The following is a 21817-nucleotide window of genomic DNA, read 5'->3' as shown; positions in this document are numbered from 1 at the left end:
AGTGAAAAGAGACCTAACTGAGTGCTGCATGGTTAAATTCTGTGATGAAATCTAGTGTTTCCTATTGAATGAAGTACAAATATAGCTGCAGCAGCAGATGGGTAACATATTCCTGAAAACAATTAGAGAAATGACAGTGAAATATAGAAATTGAATACTCTGTTCTGTGGCTTAGCCACCACTGGTGTTACCATAGTAGATAGGATTAGGAATTGCCATATTTGTGGTGTAACCAGAGTAAGTAGCTCAGAATTTTAGATTATTAACATCAGTTACAGATATAAATGTGTATTTTATCTCTTCAGCTCTCTTGCCCCATAATCTTTGTGGCAATTTAGCCCCAATATGTTTCTTGTGGCTTGAATGGGAATCAGTCATGCTGCTGAGACTTATACTCATTGTAATTGTCTTAATTTAATTGTTTTTTTGTTGTTTATTCAGAGCTCTCACTGTTTCTGTGAGGAACTGGCAGTAAGTTAGAAATTGCCTGATTTTTCTGGGTCCTCCTCAAAGGCCTTCAGGAAGGACCCTGAACATTGCCATAGTCTGGCAGAGTCAGGAGTGGGCACCGCTCCTGGAGAGGAATCAAGAGGGTTTTAGGCTTTGGAGGGTGATGAAGATATTTCCAGATTAACTAAGCAGGTCAAGGAGGAAAGACATCTGTGATTCTGTGAAACATGAGATTTTAAATCTTGGTTAACTTTAAGGTTGTTTCTATATTTTGTCCATGAATTACCCTGAAATACTAATATCTATATTTGCTAAAAATAGCCAACACACAAACCCAAAACAGGCATAAAGACCAACTGTATATGCCTCTTCTACTAATGTTTGGACTTGCCTCTCAAGGATGGGGCTCTAGCCAAAATGATGTGAGGTTTTAGAATGCCTTTGACACAGTAAATCCTGGACTGTGCTCACAAATGAAAAATAAGTGACTGGATAATATGTTTTGACATGGGCTAAACTTGGTGCCATGGCCCAAAGAAAAGTGGGAATACAAGATCTGTTGAAAGCCTGTGACTTTGAGCTCCTTTGAGATACTTAGATAATTTTAACAATTCTTACCCTGAAATAATAATGTCTGTGTTTGCTAAAAATACAGTAAATGATTGAAGTCAATGAAGGAAGATCAGCAGAATAATATGACAGGCTTTTGCTACAGTGGTTAGAATTTCAAAGACAAAAAAATTAAAAGGGTTTGGTCTTTGTACTTGAAACAAGTTGTTTCCTCTGTACTTTGAATTAATTTGTGCTCTCCATGCTATTATCATAAATTATGGCCTTAAACCTTCCATAAATGCATTTTAAATTGGTGTGCTTTAGTGAATGATTGGTTATTTACCAAGCAGCTGTACCTGTGCTACTCATGCATTAAGGATGTGGAATAAAAGTGACAGAACATTTTGAAAAGCTACTAAAATAAAAAGTTAAATGCATTAAAAAAACCACCCAAAAAAGAAACTAACCCAAACATTTTCCTTTCCTTGTTTCAGAATGGTTTAATCTTCATCTCTCCTGGGGCTAAAGATGATGAGCTCATCAAATCTCCAGAACAAGTGTGGAGAATAGCCAAGAGGAAGAAAGGTTAGATTATTTCTTGTGTAGGGTAAATATTAAGCCCAAGTAATTATCACCAGCCATCAGCTGTGAAATAGCAGTTAGACTATTTTTTAGGGATTTAATTGGCTTAATGTGTGCAAAAGCTGACACATCTTGCTAAAAGATGACATACATTTGACTCCAGCAGTGTGGAAACTAGATATTTGAAGTTCCTTCCAGCCTTTCTTACATGCTGACATTTGAAAAATTGCATATTAAAAAAATGTATTAAATATTAATATTTCTCTTCTGATGTTAAGCCTAGCATCAAAGCACAATGGGAATGCTTATGTGATGTTTAGCAATCTGAAGTCAAACATATGCCACTTCTTATCAGAATCTTGCAATGGGCTCTGACGGAGCAGTTGTCTTCAAAAACTTGAGTTTCAAATTGGGGGTGAGGGGGGTGGGATTGCCTTGGGGTATGGTGTGGTAAACCCAGTGGTTAAGTAAAAATGAATAAAGCATCTGCTTCAGAAGTGCACCTTGGGCTATTACTGTAACTCCTGTCCACGCTCAGTGTGGCATCTCCTCCTCTCCTTGCCAGGGGCTGGAGCCCCATCCAGCGCACGTACAGCCTGTGCCTCCTGAGAGGAGCTCTGCCTTTTCACACATCTCAATTCCCTTCCCTAACAAGCTCCTGTTTGGTGACCTCGTGTTTGTTTATTCTTCAGCAAAAGCTCTGTGGATCGAATGATTTGTCCAAGGTCACCAAGTGAGATCATGGGACAGCCAGGAATGGGCTCCAGCCATGCTAATGGGGCATCATTTGTTCCAGAGCTGTGGTTGTGCTCCCAGACTGGGGCCACAACCCACATAAGGGCACAGCAGGTTGCCAGTGTAACAAAAATCCCATTACCTATGACATTCACCTTCCTATTTTGAAAGGCATAAGATTATCTTTCTGTAAGATGAATACTGGATACTGGAAAAAGTCTGGAAATCTCTGAGTTAGATTATTTCTCTTTTTTCTAACAGTCCCAATAAGTGAAAAAAAATTATCTTCATTTTATTCCATGATGTAATCTGCCTTATTTTTAATCATCTTTAAGTGAAAGCCTTTAAAAAAACCCTAAAATTAAAATTACCTAATTTTGTTTAAGACATAAAAATCACTGAGAGATACAACAGTAAAACCCCCAGAATTTTCTGGTTGCCATCAAAACTCAAAATTCTTTAATAAGCTGATGTTCAGTACATGGTCATTCAGCATTATGTTCAAAGCCAATATATGATTTTACTCCTATCTGGCCACTACTGAAGTAAATTATTTCAAGAGGAAATTTCTTGGATGTGGCATGGAAATGTGTTTAGTCATTTGAGTAGCAGTTTGTACATCTGCAAATGAGTAGGGGTACTAAATTAGTATGTTTCCCTTTTCCTATTTGCTTTGTTATCTTTGGAAATGTTTCTCCTTTTAAGCCATTTTACACAGGTCTGTGGAGAGTTTAATTTGAGTAAGTCAGGCCAAAACTTTTTAGATCTTTAGGATCTAAAAAGATCCTAAAGAATCAGGTCCTGATTTACTAATGGTTATATTTTTTTCTTGATTTAATTACTTTACATTAACCCTCTGTAGGAAAGAGGGATCTCCAGAGAACAGAAGTCTGAACAAGATCTGGACCAGCATTCAAAAATCAGAAGCTTGTTCAAATTATTCAGACTTCAGAAGTATGAAAAACTGAGCGGAATGGGGATGAGAGCCTGTTTTCTCTCAAGTTTTCTCATTTCACAATTGTCTAACACTAAAAAAAAAGAACAGGATTTTTTGCTGCATATTGACACTTTTAGTCTCAGTTTAACTATAGCAATGACATTTCTCTTTCCAGCCCTGCCCTGATAAGTGCACAATTAACCTCAAATTTGTTCATTGAATGAGCACCTGCAAAGGGTTGTCTGCTATGCCTCAACACCCTTGTTCTTGGTTCTTTCTTGCTGTATGGTAGTGCTCTGGATATCTGATTAACTGAAATTGCATTTTTTTCACATAATATGTTTTATAATACTTATATTTGTTAATGAGTACAACAGAGGAATCTGTCAAAATTAGTTATGCATTGATGTAAAATTCAAGTGTAGAATAAGTGTGAATTGTGTAGCTTGGTTAAACTATGAATTGACATTCACCATCTGCCATCCTAACTCTTACGTGAAACAGAAGAGATTTGGTAGATCCATACTTTTAGACAAGATTATGCTATGTTTTTTTGCTTATCAAGTACATTACAATTACCTTTTAATAAAAATCTTTGAGCAGGGTACAGAGCAGAGAACAAACTTCAGCTACCAAAGGAAATATGGTAAGTAGTTACTTGTACTTCTTCTCTTGGGCAAGGTCCATGAATTTAAGGACTTTCTCTTATTAATAAACAGAATTAACAGTCTGGAAATGGAATAGAGAAAAATGTTATCTTTCCTTTTCACTTACCTTTGCCAGTTGTTCATGAATTTCTAATAAGCTTGGTCTGTTGAGCTTATTCCCACTGACGCTGCCAGTGTTTCTATAATAATCAATTTTGGGAACTGGGTCCATTGTGTTATGGCCAAAAGTTTGTAGATAGTACATTTTACTGTGAGTATCATAGGGATGTAAGCTAGCTTCTGTTTTCTCCCCATTTTGACAGAAATTGTCATATAATTCTCTTTTTCCTGGTCTGTAACTGATTCTTAGTCTGTTATGTGTTTCATCAGTAAAAGATGTTTCTTCATAATGTGGTGGGTCAGAGCCCACATCCTCTTGGGTTGTTTCATTGTTGTCATGGTCTTCATTAATTATGTTAACTTGAAACCGATTTGCATTTGGATCCAAGAATACATTTGGTGCATTGTTCATTGACATCTTCAGGGATGCTACAGACTTAGGTCACTGATCCGTGTACTCTTCTGTGGCTGCAGCCACTCAGTTGCAGATACAGCAAAGGTTTTAGTGCTGTTGCATATCAGATCTTTGCTTCTCAAAGAATCAAGGGCTGAAAATTTTCTCTTGAATCTCTAAGCAGTTTTCCTGATGTTGGTTGCCAGTTTTCTGCTATAAAAGATATAAATAAACTATTTCTATTGTCTTGCATGGTTAGATAAATTTTCTACCACAAGCTCTACCCTCTCCCCTGCCTCACCAAGTATCCATGAGACTATCATCCTAGGACATAAAAATTTGAGTAAAAACATAGTTAAAGCAAAGACAGAGCTTGTGAAGATATTCCATCTGTGATGGATACACTTTACCTTCTAACCAAACCAGCAGTATTTTGGTACAAGCTCCAGAGGAGGAAAAGGTCTGGGCTGTAAATGGACCAAGAACTCCTCTAGTTTCAATCTGTTTTATGAAAACCCACAAAAGAGCAGGGTGACATGGTGAGCATCCATGTACAGAAGCTTGGAACATGATCATGCAATTAACACATGGACAGCATGGGGCTCACTCCTCTGTAGCCTGCTCCCCCAGTCCCTTCCAGGAGTTGCACCCTGTATGGGGTAGACTTTAAATCTGTTTGAGGTACAGGATTTGCATTTGTCCTTGTTGAATGTCATGAAATTCCTGCTGGCTCATTCCTCTGGCCTGTCTAGGTCCCCCTGAGTGGCAGCCCGTAGAGAGGTGAGCACACAGCTGTGTACTCTGCTTCTCACCTCCTCTTTCCCACATAGATCTCCTCAAAGAAAACAAACAAGCAAAAAAAACTCCAAGAGAGGAGGGGTACTTATATTTAAGGCCTTTAGGTATTAAGTACCTTTGCAGCAATTTGAAGTATGGCTTAGAAAGCCCTGAAATGAGCTATTGAAATGATGGCAATTGTATGTCTGGAAACATATTTCTAGGGAGATTAGGGACTGTGGTTGTATAGAACTGTGTAATTCAGTAGGAGCCCGGTTTGTTCAAAGGCACTAAACCTGAGCATGCTTAGACATCGAAACTCTGTAAGCATTTGTAAAAGCAGAAAGTTTTAGAAACAGAACATATCTTATAAACAAATATATGACTTGAAAATCTGGATAAATATGCCCATTACAGATTTTTTTAAAAGTTCCATATTTTCACAAGAGGTTGGACTAGATGAACTCCTAAGATTTCTTCAATTTAAATTTATCAAAGATTTTGTGAAATGCATTTGGCCTTTTGGCACTGAAAGATAAAATGTGACATCAATATTTATAGCTCAGCAATGTAAATTTTCTCCAAAATCACATATCCAAATTGCAATTTGAAGAGCTGATAATCAGATCTCCTCCATCTTTAGTATGAGACACAGCTAAAGCATATTTTCTTATTTCTTCTGTCAGCTATAGGTAATCTGCTGTCACCTCTCTGCTAAGACACCATTTTGTCACCTGCCATATTTATGTTTGTTTTCCTGCCTAATGTTGTGTAAGCCTCACAGCAACATATTACATTTATTTAGTTTATTTTAATTCTACTGGCTTTGTATTATTATTATTATTATTATTATCATCATCATCATCATCTTCTTCTTCATCATCATTATCATTATCCTTATTGTTATTACTGATACTACTATTACACATTTATGATCACAGTATTCTTCCTTCAGCCTGTTAAAGTTGTAAGGAAGTGTTTCATCTTCAGGCATGAAGGAGCAAAACCAAATCTGTCATTGAGGTCAGTGAAACTGTGTTTGTTTCCATCTCCATGGCTGAATGAAATCCTCATTCTTTGATGACAATGAAACTTTTGCTACCAAGTAAAATGATTCTGCCATTTCACTGTCTTATTTTCATATTAGTGTTTTGCTAGGAAAAGTAAAGGCTCTTACCTTTCTGCTGTTCTTGAAAATAATACTTTGGTTTTCACAACGTATTTCCAGAGATCTCTGAACTGTTATTTGCTATTAACTTTGTGCGTAGTTTCCTAGCATTATGCATAAATCATCAAGTTTACCTTATTCAGGGTAATTTAACTTACCATTCAATCCTGTGTTTTTAGGGAAGGACAACCTGCCTCTTTTTATACAGACATATAGTGTGACCCTCTCTTTGAGGCATTACAGACTCTGCCTTATTGGCCAGATTTTTCTCCTATTTAATATACTGAATAAACCATCCAATCCCGTTCTTTCAAAACATTTCTAGATGGTGATTTAGAAAGGCATTCTAGCTTGTTAACTTTTAACCAGCAAATGTACCTATCCATTACAATTACTGGGTTTATGGCATTGCGAAATTTCTAAGGGGCCTGAAAATACTTTTGTTATCTCCATTTCCCTCCCAGCTATGCCTGATTCTGCACAGATCATATTCTCCCTATCTCTCAGTTCTTCATATATAGTCATGCAGATAAGAAGAGTTCAGCACAGGATCTGTGCAGTGCATTTTATGCAGAAGATTCAGTGAAGTGAGTGGGATCATTCTTTGGGGGGTCCTCTTGTCCTGCATGTTGTTTTAAAGCATTTACTCCTGACCTATTTAGTTTTACTCTGTATATTTAAGAAGCCTTTGAAAAATTATGTTCTCTGTATTGTTTCTGGGGAGGCTGACTTCCTAGTCTCTTTGGAATGAAGAAAAGAGCAGGCAGGAAGTGATGAAGCTTTGTAATTAGAAGGGAATTAGATAATTGCTTCCAGCAATAGATTGGGTCAAGAACAAAAATAATAAGACAATATTGGGGTTCAGTTGGACATGTTTGCAGTGTTTGCTGTGTAGTTTAGAGATAAAAGAACTGTATTTAACCCAGATAACTTAAGTACCTTCAGCACTCTAACCTGACAGCCCAGAGCTCAGCTCAGATGTACATAAAAAAAATAACAGTGGATGACCCTATCCACCACTAACAGATCACATGAATCATTGTACTGGTATCTACCTTGAATTTTATGGCTAAATTAACTAGGATAAATGCAATATATTGAATCCCTGAGGGTCTGGAATTTTTTCTTATGTATAATCTGAAGCAGCTGAAAGCCCTTATATTCACAAAATTGTTTATGTTTTATAATTTAAATGGACCAGTGTAGATTAATATTGGCTGTTCCTCTCTTGTATTTTTCAGACAAGAGATTCATGTCCTTTGCTGTACAATTGAGTATTTTATGTTCCAAATGGCACCTGAGGTCTGCTGTTCCAATGTCTGTGTCTGCCTAGTATATAGGGCAAACAGAGTAACACATATTTTCCAGAATACATGAAAAAGAAAACAACTGCTGTAACTGATCTCCTTGTCTTAGCTCCTCATTACAAACAGATCTGTTTAGCAAAAGTGACAGTGCCTAAAATTCTAATGCCAGCCTTCTTAAAAACGGAATTGAATTTCTGTCAAGTACTGTCACACTTGCTAAACAGCTGTGTGTATGAGGGTGACCTTGAATATCCAGATTTGAGTCTCTGCTTTTGCTCTTTCACTTCTGCTTTGATAGGATCTCCCATGACCAGTTCATCAGCGACAGTCCAGATCATACACTGTGCACAACTGCAGGAGCACAAACAGAACCAGCTGTGGAGAGTGCTGGAGAGTAGAGCTCTGGGCCCCATTCCTCCTTGGAGGCTGGGTAAAAATGGGTAAGCAGCATGATTGTGTCTGTTTTGGCCTTGACAGGCTGGTGTAATTACTGCTGGGAGCTGTTAACCAGTTTAAGTTCCACTTTAAAGTGAATCATCTTCTGTAACCAAGTGGAATAAAAACATGGACACACAGCTCCTGCAGACACCTCCTCTAAGCCATAACCATTTGTCGTCCTCCACTTTTGTATCCTCAGTGTACAAGGACAGACACTGAGTTTCAGAAAATTGTGTTGGAAGAGGAGGGCAGGGGGCTACCACATAAATATTCACCATTCATGAGCCTGTCTTTTTCTTCAGCCTGTCATGAGACATGGTAGACATGAGATCCTCCTCTGAAGTGCCGGGTATCATCTGATCCTTAAAATACTGGCCATGGTAGCTTTCTAGTGGTTTTTTGTGTGTTTGTTTTCTGTTAGCCATTTCTTATCTACCATTCCACTGTTCATCAAATAAAAGCAACATGAAGTACCTTTCGAGTTTGCAACAAATATTTATTTAACAAAATGGATGCCACCAACATATCTCCAAAATGCAGGTATGTATAACAAATGTAACAACAGTTGGTTTCCAAAATGAAATCAACATCAAATTTAAGGCAGGATATTCTGTGAGTTTTCATGCAAGAGCATATTCAAATGTTCCTTTATCCAACCCCTCAACTTCATCTTCCCACGTGGAAGAAGGCATACTGCTGTAGGGGTCTAGCAAGATTTTGAAGCATCTGATAATTAGAAGTCCCAAGAAAACACACAAAATCCCCACAAAGGCAAAGCCAGTTTTTTGTTCTAAGGTCAGGGGGAAGGCAGACATTTCGTTGACACTCATGCTGGCTGAAGTGTTGCTGCAGTAATTACTGCTCATCATTGGACATCACATCCTGGTGGCTCTGTGGGAGTTTCACCTCTATTGCTTCTTTGCCTGCATAGAAACGTCAAATCAGTGTGGTTAGCTCTAAATGGGGTGCATATATCTGAGCTCTAGCATATGAACATTTGAAAATTAAAACCAGCTTCAATTTTAGAAGCGATCTGTTGTTTTTTCACGTTTAAATTAACACGATAAAATTGCAACTATTAGCCTCTACACACCATTTACTTATTGGCCTCTTTTTTGAGATAGCAGATTCACAATTTTCTGGCTTTCTGTCTCCTCAAAACAGAGACTTCAATCTAGAGACTGTGATTTGGCAATATTCTCTAAGGTCTCCACATGCAGAAAACTGGTATGTTTCCTGAAATGGCTTTACATTTCTGTGCTTAAACTAGTTAAGTTTGCATTGACTTCAAAGGCAATTTCAACTAAATAATGTGGATATTACTCATTTGATTTAGCTCAGAGTCTACATAAATAGATCCAACTATAATCCAAAATAAAAGACTGTGTGTGCAATTTTAGTGAAGTCTTGGGCTCCAGTTTCAGAAAAAAATGCCATGTGTATTTTGAGACTGTAAGAAAGTGAGCAGATTGCTAAAATTACCCCTTCACCTTTCTCTACACATGTCTACTCTTGTGTATGAGCAAAGATTGTGGAAGGTGGATTAATGTGGAAGAATTAAATTCCCTTCTGCTAAATCTTGCTCTCATTTGTTTCTTCTCCTTTGTCTTCCCCATACATGCCCTGCCATTTTTACAGGCACACTAAACAGGAGATCTGCCCGTGCTCTCGCGTTGCTCAGGGGACTGACCCTGACGTGTGTCCTAGGGAAGCAGGATGCTCAAGCAACTCCACCAGGAGAGCTCTGCATGTTTCCAGAAAGGAGAAACTTCTTATATTTGTCTTTTTAAGGAGATCTTACCTATAGATTTTTGTTCAGGGTGGGGATAATTTGCTTTATTTTAGGTTTTCCTTCAGATATTGGAATCACATCTTTCTTTTGTATCTATAGGCAGTGGGAGAATTGGAAGGCTGGGACATCAAAAGTGCCAAAGGACAAAGATACTTTTTTCTAAGGTTAGAACTGGAGGTTTTCTGGCTCTTGCTAACACCTATTTAACGAATGTGCCTCAGGGGAAACTCTTTTTGTTAACAATTCAACCTCTTTTTCCCCAGGGAATTGCCAGTATCCATTTATTTCTTGGCAGATTAATTAGGCCACTCAGAGTTTTGTGCTACCATGGCTACACTGCTTCAGGTACCTGCACTGCTAAGCCAGGTTAAAGAGAGTTCCAGTATCTCTGCTCTGTACTGCAGCCATGGCTGAGAGGGGCCATACTCTGAGTCAGCCTACAAGCAAAAACAGCAGAAAAAGTAAAAATAACTTCTGGTATTCCTGAGCAGTCACAAATGGACAGAACTTTTATCTTGTTTGGTATCTCCTTTCTTTCTTCAAAGTTTGTGGGGTTTTTGACTATTATCCTAAAGAACAAAAATTTTAGAACAAAGATCAAAAGGTCAAAACACAAGTATTTCCTTTTTTTGCAACAAACCTCAGTATAGCAATATTAAATAATGGTTCTTGTTAGTCTTTACACATTTTCCAGAGCATAACAACTGCTGGTCTGTTTATTCTATAGACCTGTATATGAGATCCTTCCTTGTTTTGAATTATGTTCTGCTCTTTGGGTCATGCTGTTATAATTCCTGTTAAGCTGGAAGAAAGATCCAGATACAGCCTATAGGAATTAGAAATAATGTCAACAACAAGCAAGATTTATTTTCTGAAAATACATCATAGGTAAAGCCCACCTGCTATATGGATTTTCATTGGGCATACCTCCAATTTTTCTATTAAGTTTGACCTTCTGCAGGAAAAAAAAAATTACACAAAGTTCAATATCACAAATTTATGTTAGAAGTCAGTTGATTTGAGCAAGATCTAGTCAAGGAAAAATTCGTATTTTCCAAAAGTCCTAGAGTACTGGGTTATAAAAATTATAAACAAGGCTTACACAGGAAAATGATACATAATCACTACATGGAAAAGTCAGACCTAAAAAACCCAGCTGCCCTCTTGAAAGACATTGAGAAGAATGTTAGGGGTAGGCTGGCCATGGAGAACCCTGAATTTGAGCTGAGTCCAGACAAATATGTTTACATTTGACATAACATTTCATTACCACAGAGAGTAATTTTCCAAGAATATGACTTCCAGTCTTACTAATTTTGCAGCTTACACACTGGAATTAGATGGGATTTGTTTGTACATTATGTGCTTGTCAGGAGACATTATGGGACAAATGTCTGTGCAAAGCTTGACTGATGCTGAAACGTGGAGAAATTGACATCTTAGTCTTATTTAACAAAAGTTTGCATGATAAAGCTGCATGAGAAAACTGTGTACTTTGCCTGGGGGAGATTGGTTCTAATGTGCAGATTTGTGTTCTTCTGCTCCTTGTCCTGAATTGCAGAAATTGTAATTGAAGCCTTAAAGTTCACAGGAAATTTTGTTCTAATTATGTATCCCCAAACCCGTGGCACCTTGAATACCTTTTATTGCTTTCACATTTCAGTGCTGCACACAGGTTAGATGTCCTCTCCCAGTTAGTCAGATACCTTTTCATTTGCTGCAGTGTATCTGTCAAAGTCCTGAGTCAGAAGACTGTGAATGCTAACTAACCTGGCCAGGATCCCAAAATCCTCAAAGACAGCCTTTAGGACAGCATCATGGGGACAGGCATTGTATGATTTATACTCTGCAGAGCCATTTTGTGGGGGCTGGCCCCAGACAGAGCTCAATCTTTTTTCTACAGGTCAGGATTCTTCTCCTCCTTTGATTTGTTTATAAACAAATTTATATTTGTTATAAACACTGGCAAAAAGAAAGGCTCCTTAACATCCCACTGTGAAATAAAAGGCCACTGGAAGTCCTTCTGAGGCCAGAAGAAACAGAGTCCTGAAGAAAATAGGAATGAGGAAAATTGCTTAATACTGAGCTAAATAAAACAGAGATGTGAGCTGGGTGTGCTGGCTGCACCTATAGGAGGATGAAGGGGAACACCATGGGTACTAGGTATTGTGAGGCTGCTGGAAGGAAGATGTCAAAATTTTTATTCTAGAACCACCAGCCCAACACTGTCAGTGTTTGGTGTGGATTGAAGATCCCAGCCCTAGCTGTTTGGTGGTTTGGGGTGACAGGGTGTCATTTTTTCAGACTTAGCCTTTACTCTTAGGTTTACAGACTTAAGAAGATCAAGAAAATAACCAGGATGATCTTCCTGGTGTTCTTCGCTTCAGTCCTTCTCTCACAGAACCCACTACAGGGTTTTTTTCTAATGGCTCAATACTTAGGGAATTACTATTTTTACATGATCTCAAACTGGGAGTGTTCATCCTCTTGGCATAACTAAGTCTCAGGTGCCTAAAAACTCACTTCCAAAATGACAGTTTGTAACAAAATTGACCACATCAGTGGCCATCTGTTCTCTTCTTGGATGTCTACAGCCCAGCTGCTTGTTCATGGATGTGGTCATTCTGAAAGTACTTTGAATAGCTTCAGTCCTGAGCTTGTGTTTGAATAACAGCAAACCTAACTTGGAAAGGGGCATATAAACAGGCATTCTCTGGAAGCTTTAAAAGCACCTCATTTGCCTTTAACTATCTGTTCAGGGAAACAAAACTGTGTTCCAGAAATGCTATTAGAGAAATTGGTCATAGAAGGTGGTAAGGTGAAAAGATTAACAATCTATAAAATAGACTAGAAATAGAAGTCAGCATGAATATGGAAATCTCTGAAGAGTCTCAGCTACCTGAGTTAACAACACATGGCCAGAAATGCTGCAAAAGGAGCACCATGACCACACAGCTGACCTGTCATACTCATGTGCTCACTGCATGCCTGTATTCTCTAAATTGCTTCAGGGTATAGGTCCTAAGACATTCAGGGAGGTGAGGGCAGGAAGGCCAGGACATAGATGCTCAGCAAATGAAGGCACGGCTCACAGCTCTGCAAAGAGAGAGCCCCACACAATATTTTTTCAGCATGGTAACTTAGGGTGCAAGCAACACTTTTCCACATAAACAGCATTCCCCTGCAAAGAATCAGCAGCCTAACAGTGACACTTCCAGCCTTCCAACAAGGAATGAATTGCAAAAATAAGATTTTATCTGTAGCAAATAGATGAGCCTGGAGTCTTCATTGGATGAGAGCTTCTGTGTTGTGAATTCATATACGTAGTCTAGATTTGGATAATATAGAGACGCAGGAAAATAAAACGTTCACTAGCATCATTCTTAACTTGGGAATGTGGAAAAGTGTTGCCTGCTTCCCAGGGGATGGAGGCTGAAAGAGACCGAGCACCTGCAAAGCAATTGTTGCTGTAGGATGGCGCGCCCAGCCTTCGCTTCCACCGGTCCCGTTACCCCGGAGAAGGCAGATTTCGGCGCTTACCCTGCCCTGCTCCCCCCGCCGCCCGGTGCCTCCCTCCGTGTCTCCGTGCCCCCGCCGGGAGCGCGGCCGGGCCGGGCCGGGCCGGGCCGGGCGGCGCCGCAAGGTCAGCCCCGCGCCCCGCCCGCCGGCCCCGCCGCGCCGCCCGCGCTACGAACCCTTGTCCTCCGCGCCCGCGCTGCCCATGGTGGCGGAGCGCGGAGCTCGCCGCGCCTCCGGCCCGCCTCGCCAGCTGCCGACAGCCCAGCCTGGAGTCCCGACGGCTCGGGGCACGGGGTGGTCCCGGGCGGCGGGGGCAGCTCCTCCGGGCTCCCCTCGCCGCCCGGCGATGCGATCCCGCCGAGAGATGCTCAAACCGCTCTAATTAAAAAATTAAACGCGGCCGCTGCTGCTACCGCCTCCTCCTCCACCTCTTCGCCCGCCCCTTTCCATCGCTATTCAGCCGCGCTCCTCTCCAGCCCCGCTTTGCACGGATTAAATCTAGGAGCGTGGAAACTTCCTGCAAAACACTACGTGCGGTGCATCGGTAAGGGCCGGGCCGGGCCCGCTGCGGAGCGGGGCGGGAGCAGCCCTCCCTCCTCCGCTCCGCTCCCGCCGCCCAGGCCGGGTACCAGGGCCTCGAAGGCCGGGTGGTCTCTGCAGTGATGGAGGACGGGGCTGCGGTACCCGCAGGAGGGGCTGCGTCCCTCCCGGGCCCCGGTACCGGCCGAGAGGCGCAGCCCCGCCGCCGAGCGGGACCTGTGGAGCCGCGCGGAGCCGCGCTGGGTGCGGCGGGGCCGCTGCTCGCCGTGAAACAGCGGGAAGGCTTTCTTTAACACTCTGATCTGAGTGGGGCGTGCTGAGCCCAAAGCCTCTTAGGCTGTGCCCGCAGTATGGCCTCGAGTCCCCCCAGCAGCTCTAATAGTAATTAAAGCATAGACCTCGCTTTATATCCTTTCATTAGCTGTGTTTAGCTGATGCTGGTTGTATATTAGAGAGGTTTCTATTTGCCACAACAGCAGGTGTTTAAGTTGGATTATGAAAGAAGATTCATTTTCCCAAAGCTGGATCCGTATATATTGCATTAATAAATCGCAAATCTGTTTCAAATGATAGTGATTCCATATTTGTAAATCATCCGGGTGAATACATCCCTGCAGGGATGCACGTGGGTCAGTGGAACAGGACTGTATCACACTGTCATGCATCATGAGACTTCTGAGACTGCTGTAGACCTACTAACAGAATTTGTTCTGTAGAAAATAATTTAAAAACTACTCATGTTTCTTGCTACATGCAATAACACTATGATAGGTTAAACCTTCTTGAAATGATCTGGGGAAAGAAAGGGTTTTGCCTTGCCTGCCATTTTAATGCCCAATTCCTCTGCTGTGACTGCAGTGAACTTCCAAGCACTGCGTAGAGTCAAAATACAGCTTTCTCTTGCTGTTAGAACTAATGGTTAAACTGATGGTTTACTAGGTACTTGCTAATGGTTACTGGTTGGATTTTCTAATGCTGCAGCATTAGTCATATGATAAACAATGTCTGTAAGTCAAGCTAATTTTTGAGGTGCGTTTCATATTTAAAGATCCATGAAGACTTTTTAAATAGATAGTTTAAAATAGTATAAGATTGTGCTTTCAGAATACATATATATATATATATATATATATATAGCCCCTGCTGTTCCTGAGGAGCTCTAGTTTTCTTTTTTAGCCCTGAACCTGATTTACTTAGGAGCCCCATTAAGGTCTCTCAGTAGATGGAAAGCTGCAGTTTGAAATTTCAGGAGGAGCAAATAAAAGGTCTCAGAATTTCAGAGTGCCTCCTCAACCTAGCATCATTGTTAAGGGAGGGTGACAGAAATCCAGGGATCCCTAATAATTGCTGAGCATTGCCATACTTGGAGAACCTTATTGGAAATATGACTTTGTAGGAGCCAGGACCACTCTGACTGCTGTGGCTGGGAGTGAGGGACAGCATTGACAATAGAAGAATATTCTGAGTGGGTGCATCTTGCCTCTTCTGCCAGAATTTAGGAATGGATGCTGGGCCTTTCACTACCATTTCCTGGAAAAGGTTTACTTGTGGGATATTACTCCTTATAGATAATTATCCTTTTGTCTTGTTATTCTTATAGGACTGAACTCAAAGATTCATTTATTTTTTTTTTTAACACTGAAATAATAGTTTCTCTTGTACTCTGGCATGGCAGAAGTTGCTGAAATGGTGTGTTTCTTTATAGGAATCTGACACTTCTGTTCTGAAGACTTCTGATTTTATGTATTGAAAACCCACTTTTCTGGAATTTAAACTGGAAAATAACTGGCAGCCAGCAATAGGGAATGACTCTCCTTCTTCATCTACCAGTTGTCAGCACACAAATAGCACTATTTTTCTGTTCAAGATGGTATATTTTAAAATGGAAAAGCGATGGAATAACAATCTTTTCCTACAATTCATTTCTTTTTCACTTGAAAATCACAAGTTTTGCTTTTGCATGCGAAAAGTGATTTTTTGGTAAGGCAAATGGGAGAGCAGTACATGTGAATCATGCTGGATATATGGACAAAGGGAGCATTCACTACTCTTTGCTTTCAGTTTCTTGATAAAGATCCATCTTTGTATTCAACTGACTGTTACTATGACTTTCATCTGACTTCAATCATATTTGCTGTTGATTTGATCCTTGTGTAGGGAGTGCTGTGTTTTCTCAAAGAAGAGCCCTTGATCAGAAATAGAGATTTTATAATCATCTAGTGATTTGTTATGTTGAGTTGGCAAATAATTTAAGCTTGGGAAAGACACTGAAAGACAAGTGGGTGCCAGTGAGTGAAAGGCAACATGGAAGTCTTAGAGGTATTAGCTGGTCAATACTTTTAATGGTTAAGGATCACCTGAGTGGTCTAGGTGTCAAGAAAATGTAACTGTTTTAAGGGATAACTAACTCCCTTGTAACTTGCTTTTCAGTTTGGCTTTAAACAGTTCTCTTCGTGTGTTCCTTTGCAAGCAAACAAACTCCCTTCAATTGCTAAAAGTTTTAAATGGGCTGAAGTGGGCAGAGTCAGTGAAGAATACTGTGTGCAGAAGAAATGGATCAAGTTGAAGCTCCCCTCCTAAGCAAATATAAGCAAGTTTTTTGAGGATGTGCAGAATCAGAAAGAAATAGTATATACAGGAGATAAAAGCAATAATAGAGGTGCACAGCAAAAGTGGGTGGATTATATATTAATTTATGTATTGATCACAGTTGCAACTTGGAATTATTTTATGTAATTTGATTAAAGGTATTTACCATTTTTTAAAAGAATAAACATCTCTATTCTGCCATGGTTTTTTTATATAGTCTTAAAAGATCTGAATCTCTATTTGTGCTTGTTCAAAGGCTGTGCTCTTACTAGACACTGACTTCATCAGCAATATAGAGTCTACAGACATATGGGTCTGTAAGGCACTGCTTTGGTGACTGCTAGGAATGAGGCAGAAAAAACAAGTCCTACAATGTGGCCTCTCCATTTAAATGTCTGACGAGGCCCACTCTTCAAATAGGAAAAGTGTAGAGATTCAGAAACTGAAGAAGGTTGAAAATCACGCCCTTTAAGTCCAATCAGTTTTCGTGCTGGGGAAGGTGGAAGAGTACATGAATACAGTGAATACCAACAGTGCCACCTTGTGTGGGTGAGAGTCATCCAAGAGGAGGCAAATGGTCCCCGGTGCATCCCCAGCTCCTCCCCCTTGGCACTGGGTTGAGCCGTGGCCAGTTAGGGCCAGGGCAGAGGGAAGGATGAGTTCCCTTAAGATCTGCAGGAGGGAGGTGTTTGCTGCCTCACTTGAAAGGCAGAGGTGGTGTGTATGTTAGAGGCACTCAGCTTGACAGTGGAAGAAAGACCAACAAAACAGCAGGTTGCTCAGTTTTTTATTTTGTAATTCAGCAGTTAGAGTAATGTCTGGGGGAAGAGGGGATAATGTGAATTGTTTCCATATAGGAATAGTAAAAGTGCAACCAAAAGTCTGGTCTTATGCAGCCTTTTAGGGGTAAAAAATTGGTGATGAAGATTGAGGCTCAAGCTGTGGTCAATGGTTGTACAACACTGAAAAAAGTTTTAGGATACTCAGGGAGATGTAAGCCTTCCATGGGGGACAAAGAAGTTAGGTCCCTGCAGATCAAGAAGAGCAAGTCTCCTGTGTGACTGATACCCAGAAATATAATGCTTAAATGCAAAGAGAGCCTTTGGGGAAAATAGTATTTGCTTTACTATAGGTCCACTATAAGTATGCAAAAGAGGGTGCCAGTTGCAGAGTAGGGTTAATTTTATATTTTTAGCACATAGTAAAGCAGTGTAGGTTGGGTGCAGCCTTAGGCAGTGCAGACTGATCTGGAAATACTTGTGTCTGTGCAAAAAGGAATCTTTAAATAAGGTATGAAAGTAGAAATATTTACAAAGCAAATATATTGCTAAAGGAACCCTTCTCCTGCTGTACTTGGGGCTTCCTGGAGAAGGGAGAGGGTCTAAAAAATGCTAAGCACATTTAGGTACCACGGCAAACAAAAGAAGGAGAATTATGTGTGACATATCCACCATGCAGGCATCATATAGGTGAGAACTGAAGAGAGTCATTTACAAAAAAAAAGAAAAAAAGTTAAATGGATTCAAAAGCTATGAGGCTCAAATTTCCTATTTTCTGAAGTTACATACAAACCAACTTTTAGGAACATAGAATTTTTTCACAAGTTCCACCTGACAAAAGTATTGATGAACTCCTTTTGATCATGACTTAACTAGAAACAAAATTTAAAAAAAAACCCAGAGAGATAAACAAAAGACAAATTAAAGTGGTCCTTTCTAAAAGGATGATGATACATATTTGTTCATTAGCATATTGGGAGCTATGCCTTGTTTGTCACTGAGGACTTGAGACTTGAATTTACTGGGGAGCTACTGTTTTGAAAAGAACCCTGATACTTAAAATACAATATTTTGCCTCAGTAACTACTTGTACAAGACACTTTTAATAATAGTTTCTTTACAGTTGCTTATATTTACATATATATGCAAGAATATTCCATTATCCTCAACTCTGTGTGTAAATTAGTGCTGTCAACTCTCTGCTTGCCAAGAATGTACAAGCATTATGCCATACACCCTACCTATAACTGTGAAACACTATTTACATTAGGTGATGACAAGAGGCATTTGTCAGGACAGAAGATCAAAACCACTTGTAACAGTGTTGTACTAAATGAAGGATCCCCCTTTAACAGGTACATTCCTCAGAAATCTTGTCTGTCTCATGTAAGAACATAAACAGAGGCAGAAGAGATGTTGGAAGCCCATATATCAGAAGAAAATTTTTAAATATTCCCAGGAGGAACCAGTAGTGTGTGACAAAGGAGGCTATCTCAGCACAGGAAATGGCATGGAAAGACAATGGTTTCCTTTTTTTCAATTAATTATGGTGAGTAGATAAAATAAAAAAAAAAAATAAAAATCAATCATTTTATACTCAAGAGTCTTCCAAGGGAAAAACTTAAATATTTTTAACACAGTTTTGTAGACCAAGGAAATTCTACTTTTTAATTCCAGTTCACCCCTGTCAGGTCCCTAACAGCTCTTTGTGGTGTTGCTCTCCCATTTTTATTACTGCTCTTTGGAGACAGAAATGCTGAGTGATTGTGTGTGGGACTTGTAGAAAAGGAGGCAAGACTTCCATAAAAATCCTGACACAAGCAACTGAGCTGAACAGTACGCTCTAAATTGGAGTTGTGGTGTGAGGGAGACAGGGCAAAGCTACCGTAACTCCTCTAGGCTTTTAGCCAGACTATGCCTCAGTGCAGCCTTAATACAAAACACCTCTTCATCTTTGGATGTGTATGAATTGTGCAGTTCTCAGTATTTATTGCAAAATCCATTGTGTGACAGCAGAGTTTACTTATACAAAACCATGTACACTGCACTGTGGTGGGTCGATCCTGACTTGCCAAGTTGCTCTAGCATTCTTCAGCAGGATGGGATGGAAGAAAATAAGACGGAAAAAACACATGAATCAACATAAAGGCAGTTGAATAAAGCAAGGACTGTGTATGGAAGCCAAGGAAAACATATTTACTCTCTGTTTCCCATTAGCAGACAATGTCCAGCCACTTCCCAGGAAGCAGTCCACATAGCAGTTGCTTTGGAAGACCAATGTGGTAACAAATGCCCTCTCTCCCCACCCTTGCCTCTCCTTTTTCTTGGCTTTTGCTGGTGTGCAGGTGTCATACGGTATGGAATATCCCTTTGGATAGTTTGGGTTAGCTGATCTGGCTATGTCCTGTCCCAAGATCTTGCCCACCCTCAGCCCACTGGTGAGGGGAATGCTGGAGATATGGCTGTGATGCTGTCCCAGCAAACACCAATGCGTTACCAACTCCTTTCCAGCTACCAGTACAGACCACAGCACTGAAGGCTGCTGTGGGGAAAATTAACTTCACCTCAGCCAGACCCATGGGCCCAAAAGGCATATAAACTTGGGGAGGTAGCAATTGAAACAGACAGTAGATTATTCAGAACACATAGGCAAATTGTGTGTAAGAAAGTCAGCAACTCCTGTTATATCCACAGGCCCATCAGCACAGGAATTCAGTGTCAGCTGCTTGGTGCCACAACACTGCTTCAGGGAGTATAGGATTCCAACACTTGAGATGCTCTGTGCAAAGCACAATCAAACACAGGGTCTGGTAACCTGAACATGGGAATTACTCCCCTTCATCCTGCAGAAGTGAGAGCTGTAAAACGTAATGATAGCAATATCAAGTAAACATTAACTATTCTAGCAGTGATTATTATCGCAAATACCAAGATATTTATCTAATTATGGTTAATGTATAAACAGAATTACATCTCTTATGAGTCCTCTGGACATGCCTTTCTGCCTTCATCTGGAATGGAGGTTGTTGGAGTGTTTTGTAGTAGCTTTGAGCGCTCCAAAATTTCACGTTACCAGCACCTGCTGTGACAGTCATGAGCACAGACAAAAGAGATTTCCAGCAGCTCATAAGGAGTTTACTTGCAAAAGCCACATTACTAAAGGTCAGTGGGTCAGCAAGCAGAAGCCACTAATTCATTGCAGAGAACTGAATGGCTTTCCTTATATAATAGATATTTATATAATATTTGGTTACCCCTTTTAAAATGCTTTTCTAATTGTAGTTAGTAAAATTATTAAACTTTGTCCAAATTATAACTGCTTTTTTCTTCGTTTAAAAATATTGCTTATTAGAGGGTGTCCAAAGGTGGCAACAAAGACGGTGGAGTGTCTGGAGGCCTTATGAGGAGTGACTGAGGTCAGTTGACACCCTGGAGGAGACGGAGGGGAGATCTCATTGAGATCTTCAGCATTGTCACAAGGGGAAGCAGAAGCTCAGCTACTGATTTCTTCTCTCTGGTGACCAGTGACAGGACTCGAGGAAATAACACTAAGTTGGGTCAGGAGAGGTTTAGGTAAGATGAGGAGAAGGTTTTTCACCCAGAGGCTGGTTGAGCACTGGAACAACCTCCCTAGGGAAGTGGTCACATCACCAAGCTTGAGAAAGTTTCAGAAGTCTTTGGACAATACTCTTGAGTACATGGTGTGTCTCTTGAGGTGTTTTGTGCAGGGCCAGGAGTTGGACTGGGTGATCCTCATGAGTCCCTTCCCACTCAGCCTATTCTATATTTGGTCTGAGCTGTCTCAACACAGGTTAAGAGTTGATTTTGTGTCCAAATCCTTCAGAATTCCGGAGCCTTTAGTCTATGATGAGTGCGGGGATCTTCTTAATATTGAGAGGTACTGAAATACTTGGAAAAAGGCCATACAAGATTTTTTTTTCTTTATCGGAAATGGTGTGGCCAGCAGGACTAGAGCAGTGATCGTCCCCCTCTGCTCACACTGGTGAAGTTGCACAATCCTGTGTTCAGTTTTGGGCTCTTTACAGCAAGAAGGACATTGAGGTGCAGAAGTGTGTCCAGAAAAGGGCAGTGCAGCTGATCAAGGGTCTGGAGCATAAATCCTGTAAGGAGCATCCGAGGGAGTGTTCAGCCTGGAGAAAAGGAGGTTCAGGAGGGCCATTAGCACTTTGTACAACTGCCTGAAAGGAGGATGTAGCCAGGCGGGAGTTGGTCTCTTCTCCCTTGAAACAAGTGATAGGGTGAAAGGAATTGGCCTGAACTTGCACCAGAGATTTAGGTTGGCTATTAGGAAAAATTTCTTCACGGAACTGGTTGTCAATCACTGGCACAGGCTGCACGGAGAAGTGGTGGGGTCACCATCGCAGGGGCGGATTTAAAAGACGTTAACATGTGGCACTTGGGGACTTCGCTTAGTGCTGTACTTAGCTGTGCTATATTAAAGGGTGGACTTGAAGATCTCAGAGGTCTTTC

The 21817-nt window shown here is 40.5% G+C and overlaps 2 protein-coding genes across 6 annotated transcripts in view; both read right to left on the bottom strand.

Moving 5' to 3' along the window:
- SLC12A1 (solute carrier family 12 member 1) overlaps positions 1 to 6543 on the bottom strand; it is a 47550-nt gene extending 41007 nt beyond the window's left edge. For 2 of the 3 annotated variants that reach the window (XM_015638722.1, XM_015638725.1), the window contains exons 1-2: positions 6372 to 6531; positions 4031 to 4630 (exon numbers count right to left, since the gene is read on the bottom strand). In XM_015638722.1, coding sequence (XP_015494208.1) covers positions 4031 to 4441 — 411 coding nt within the window. In that variant the 5' untranslated portion in view covers positions 4442 to 4630; positions 6372 to 6531. Of the gene's footprint in view, positions 1 to 4030; positions 4631 to 6371 lie in introns of all 3 variants that reach the window. The other variant, XM_015638723.2, reaches the window with a different exon arrangement.
- A 1293-nt stretch (positions 6544 to 7836) lies between these two features.
- On the bottom strand, positions 7837 to 14189 carry CTXN2 (cortexin 2). Of its 3 annotated transcripts, none has more exons than XM_015638735.3 (2): positions 13595 to 14189; positions 7837 to 9030 (listed from the first exon to the last, which is right to left on the bottom strand). In XM_015638735.3, exon 2 carries the CDS (start codon positions 8974 to 8976, stop codon positions 8728 to 8730), a length of 249 nt encoding a protein of 82 aa, XP_015494221.1. In that variant the 5' UTR covers positions 8977 to 9030; positions 13595 to 14189; the 3' UTR covers positions 7837 to 8727. The 3 variants fall into 3 exon arrangements, with proteins under 3 accessions (XP_015494221.1, XP_015494222.1, XP_015494220.1); XM_015638736.3 differs by lacking the exon at positions 13595 to 14189 and adding an exon at positions 13350 to 13457; XM_015638734.2 differs by lacking the exon at positions 13595 to 14189 and adding an exon at positions 10249 to 13341.
- Positions 14190 to 21817: the final 7628 nt, after the last annotated feature.

This window comes from Parus major, chromosome 10 (assembly GCF_001522545.3).
Source record: "Parus major isolate Abel chromosome 10, Parus_major1.1, whole genome shotgun sequence".
Classification (NCBI taxonomy): Eukaryota; Metazoa; Chordata; class Aves; order Passeriformes; family Paridae; genus Parus; species Parus major.
This window is presented reverse-complemented; position numbering and strand designations above follow the sequence as displayed.

Coding starts and splice junctions, on each gene's coding strand:
- CTXN2 (XM_015638735.3), bottom strand. CDS start 8,976: ATGATGAGCAGTAATTACTGCAGCAACACTTCAGCCAGCATGAGTGTC.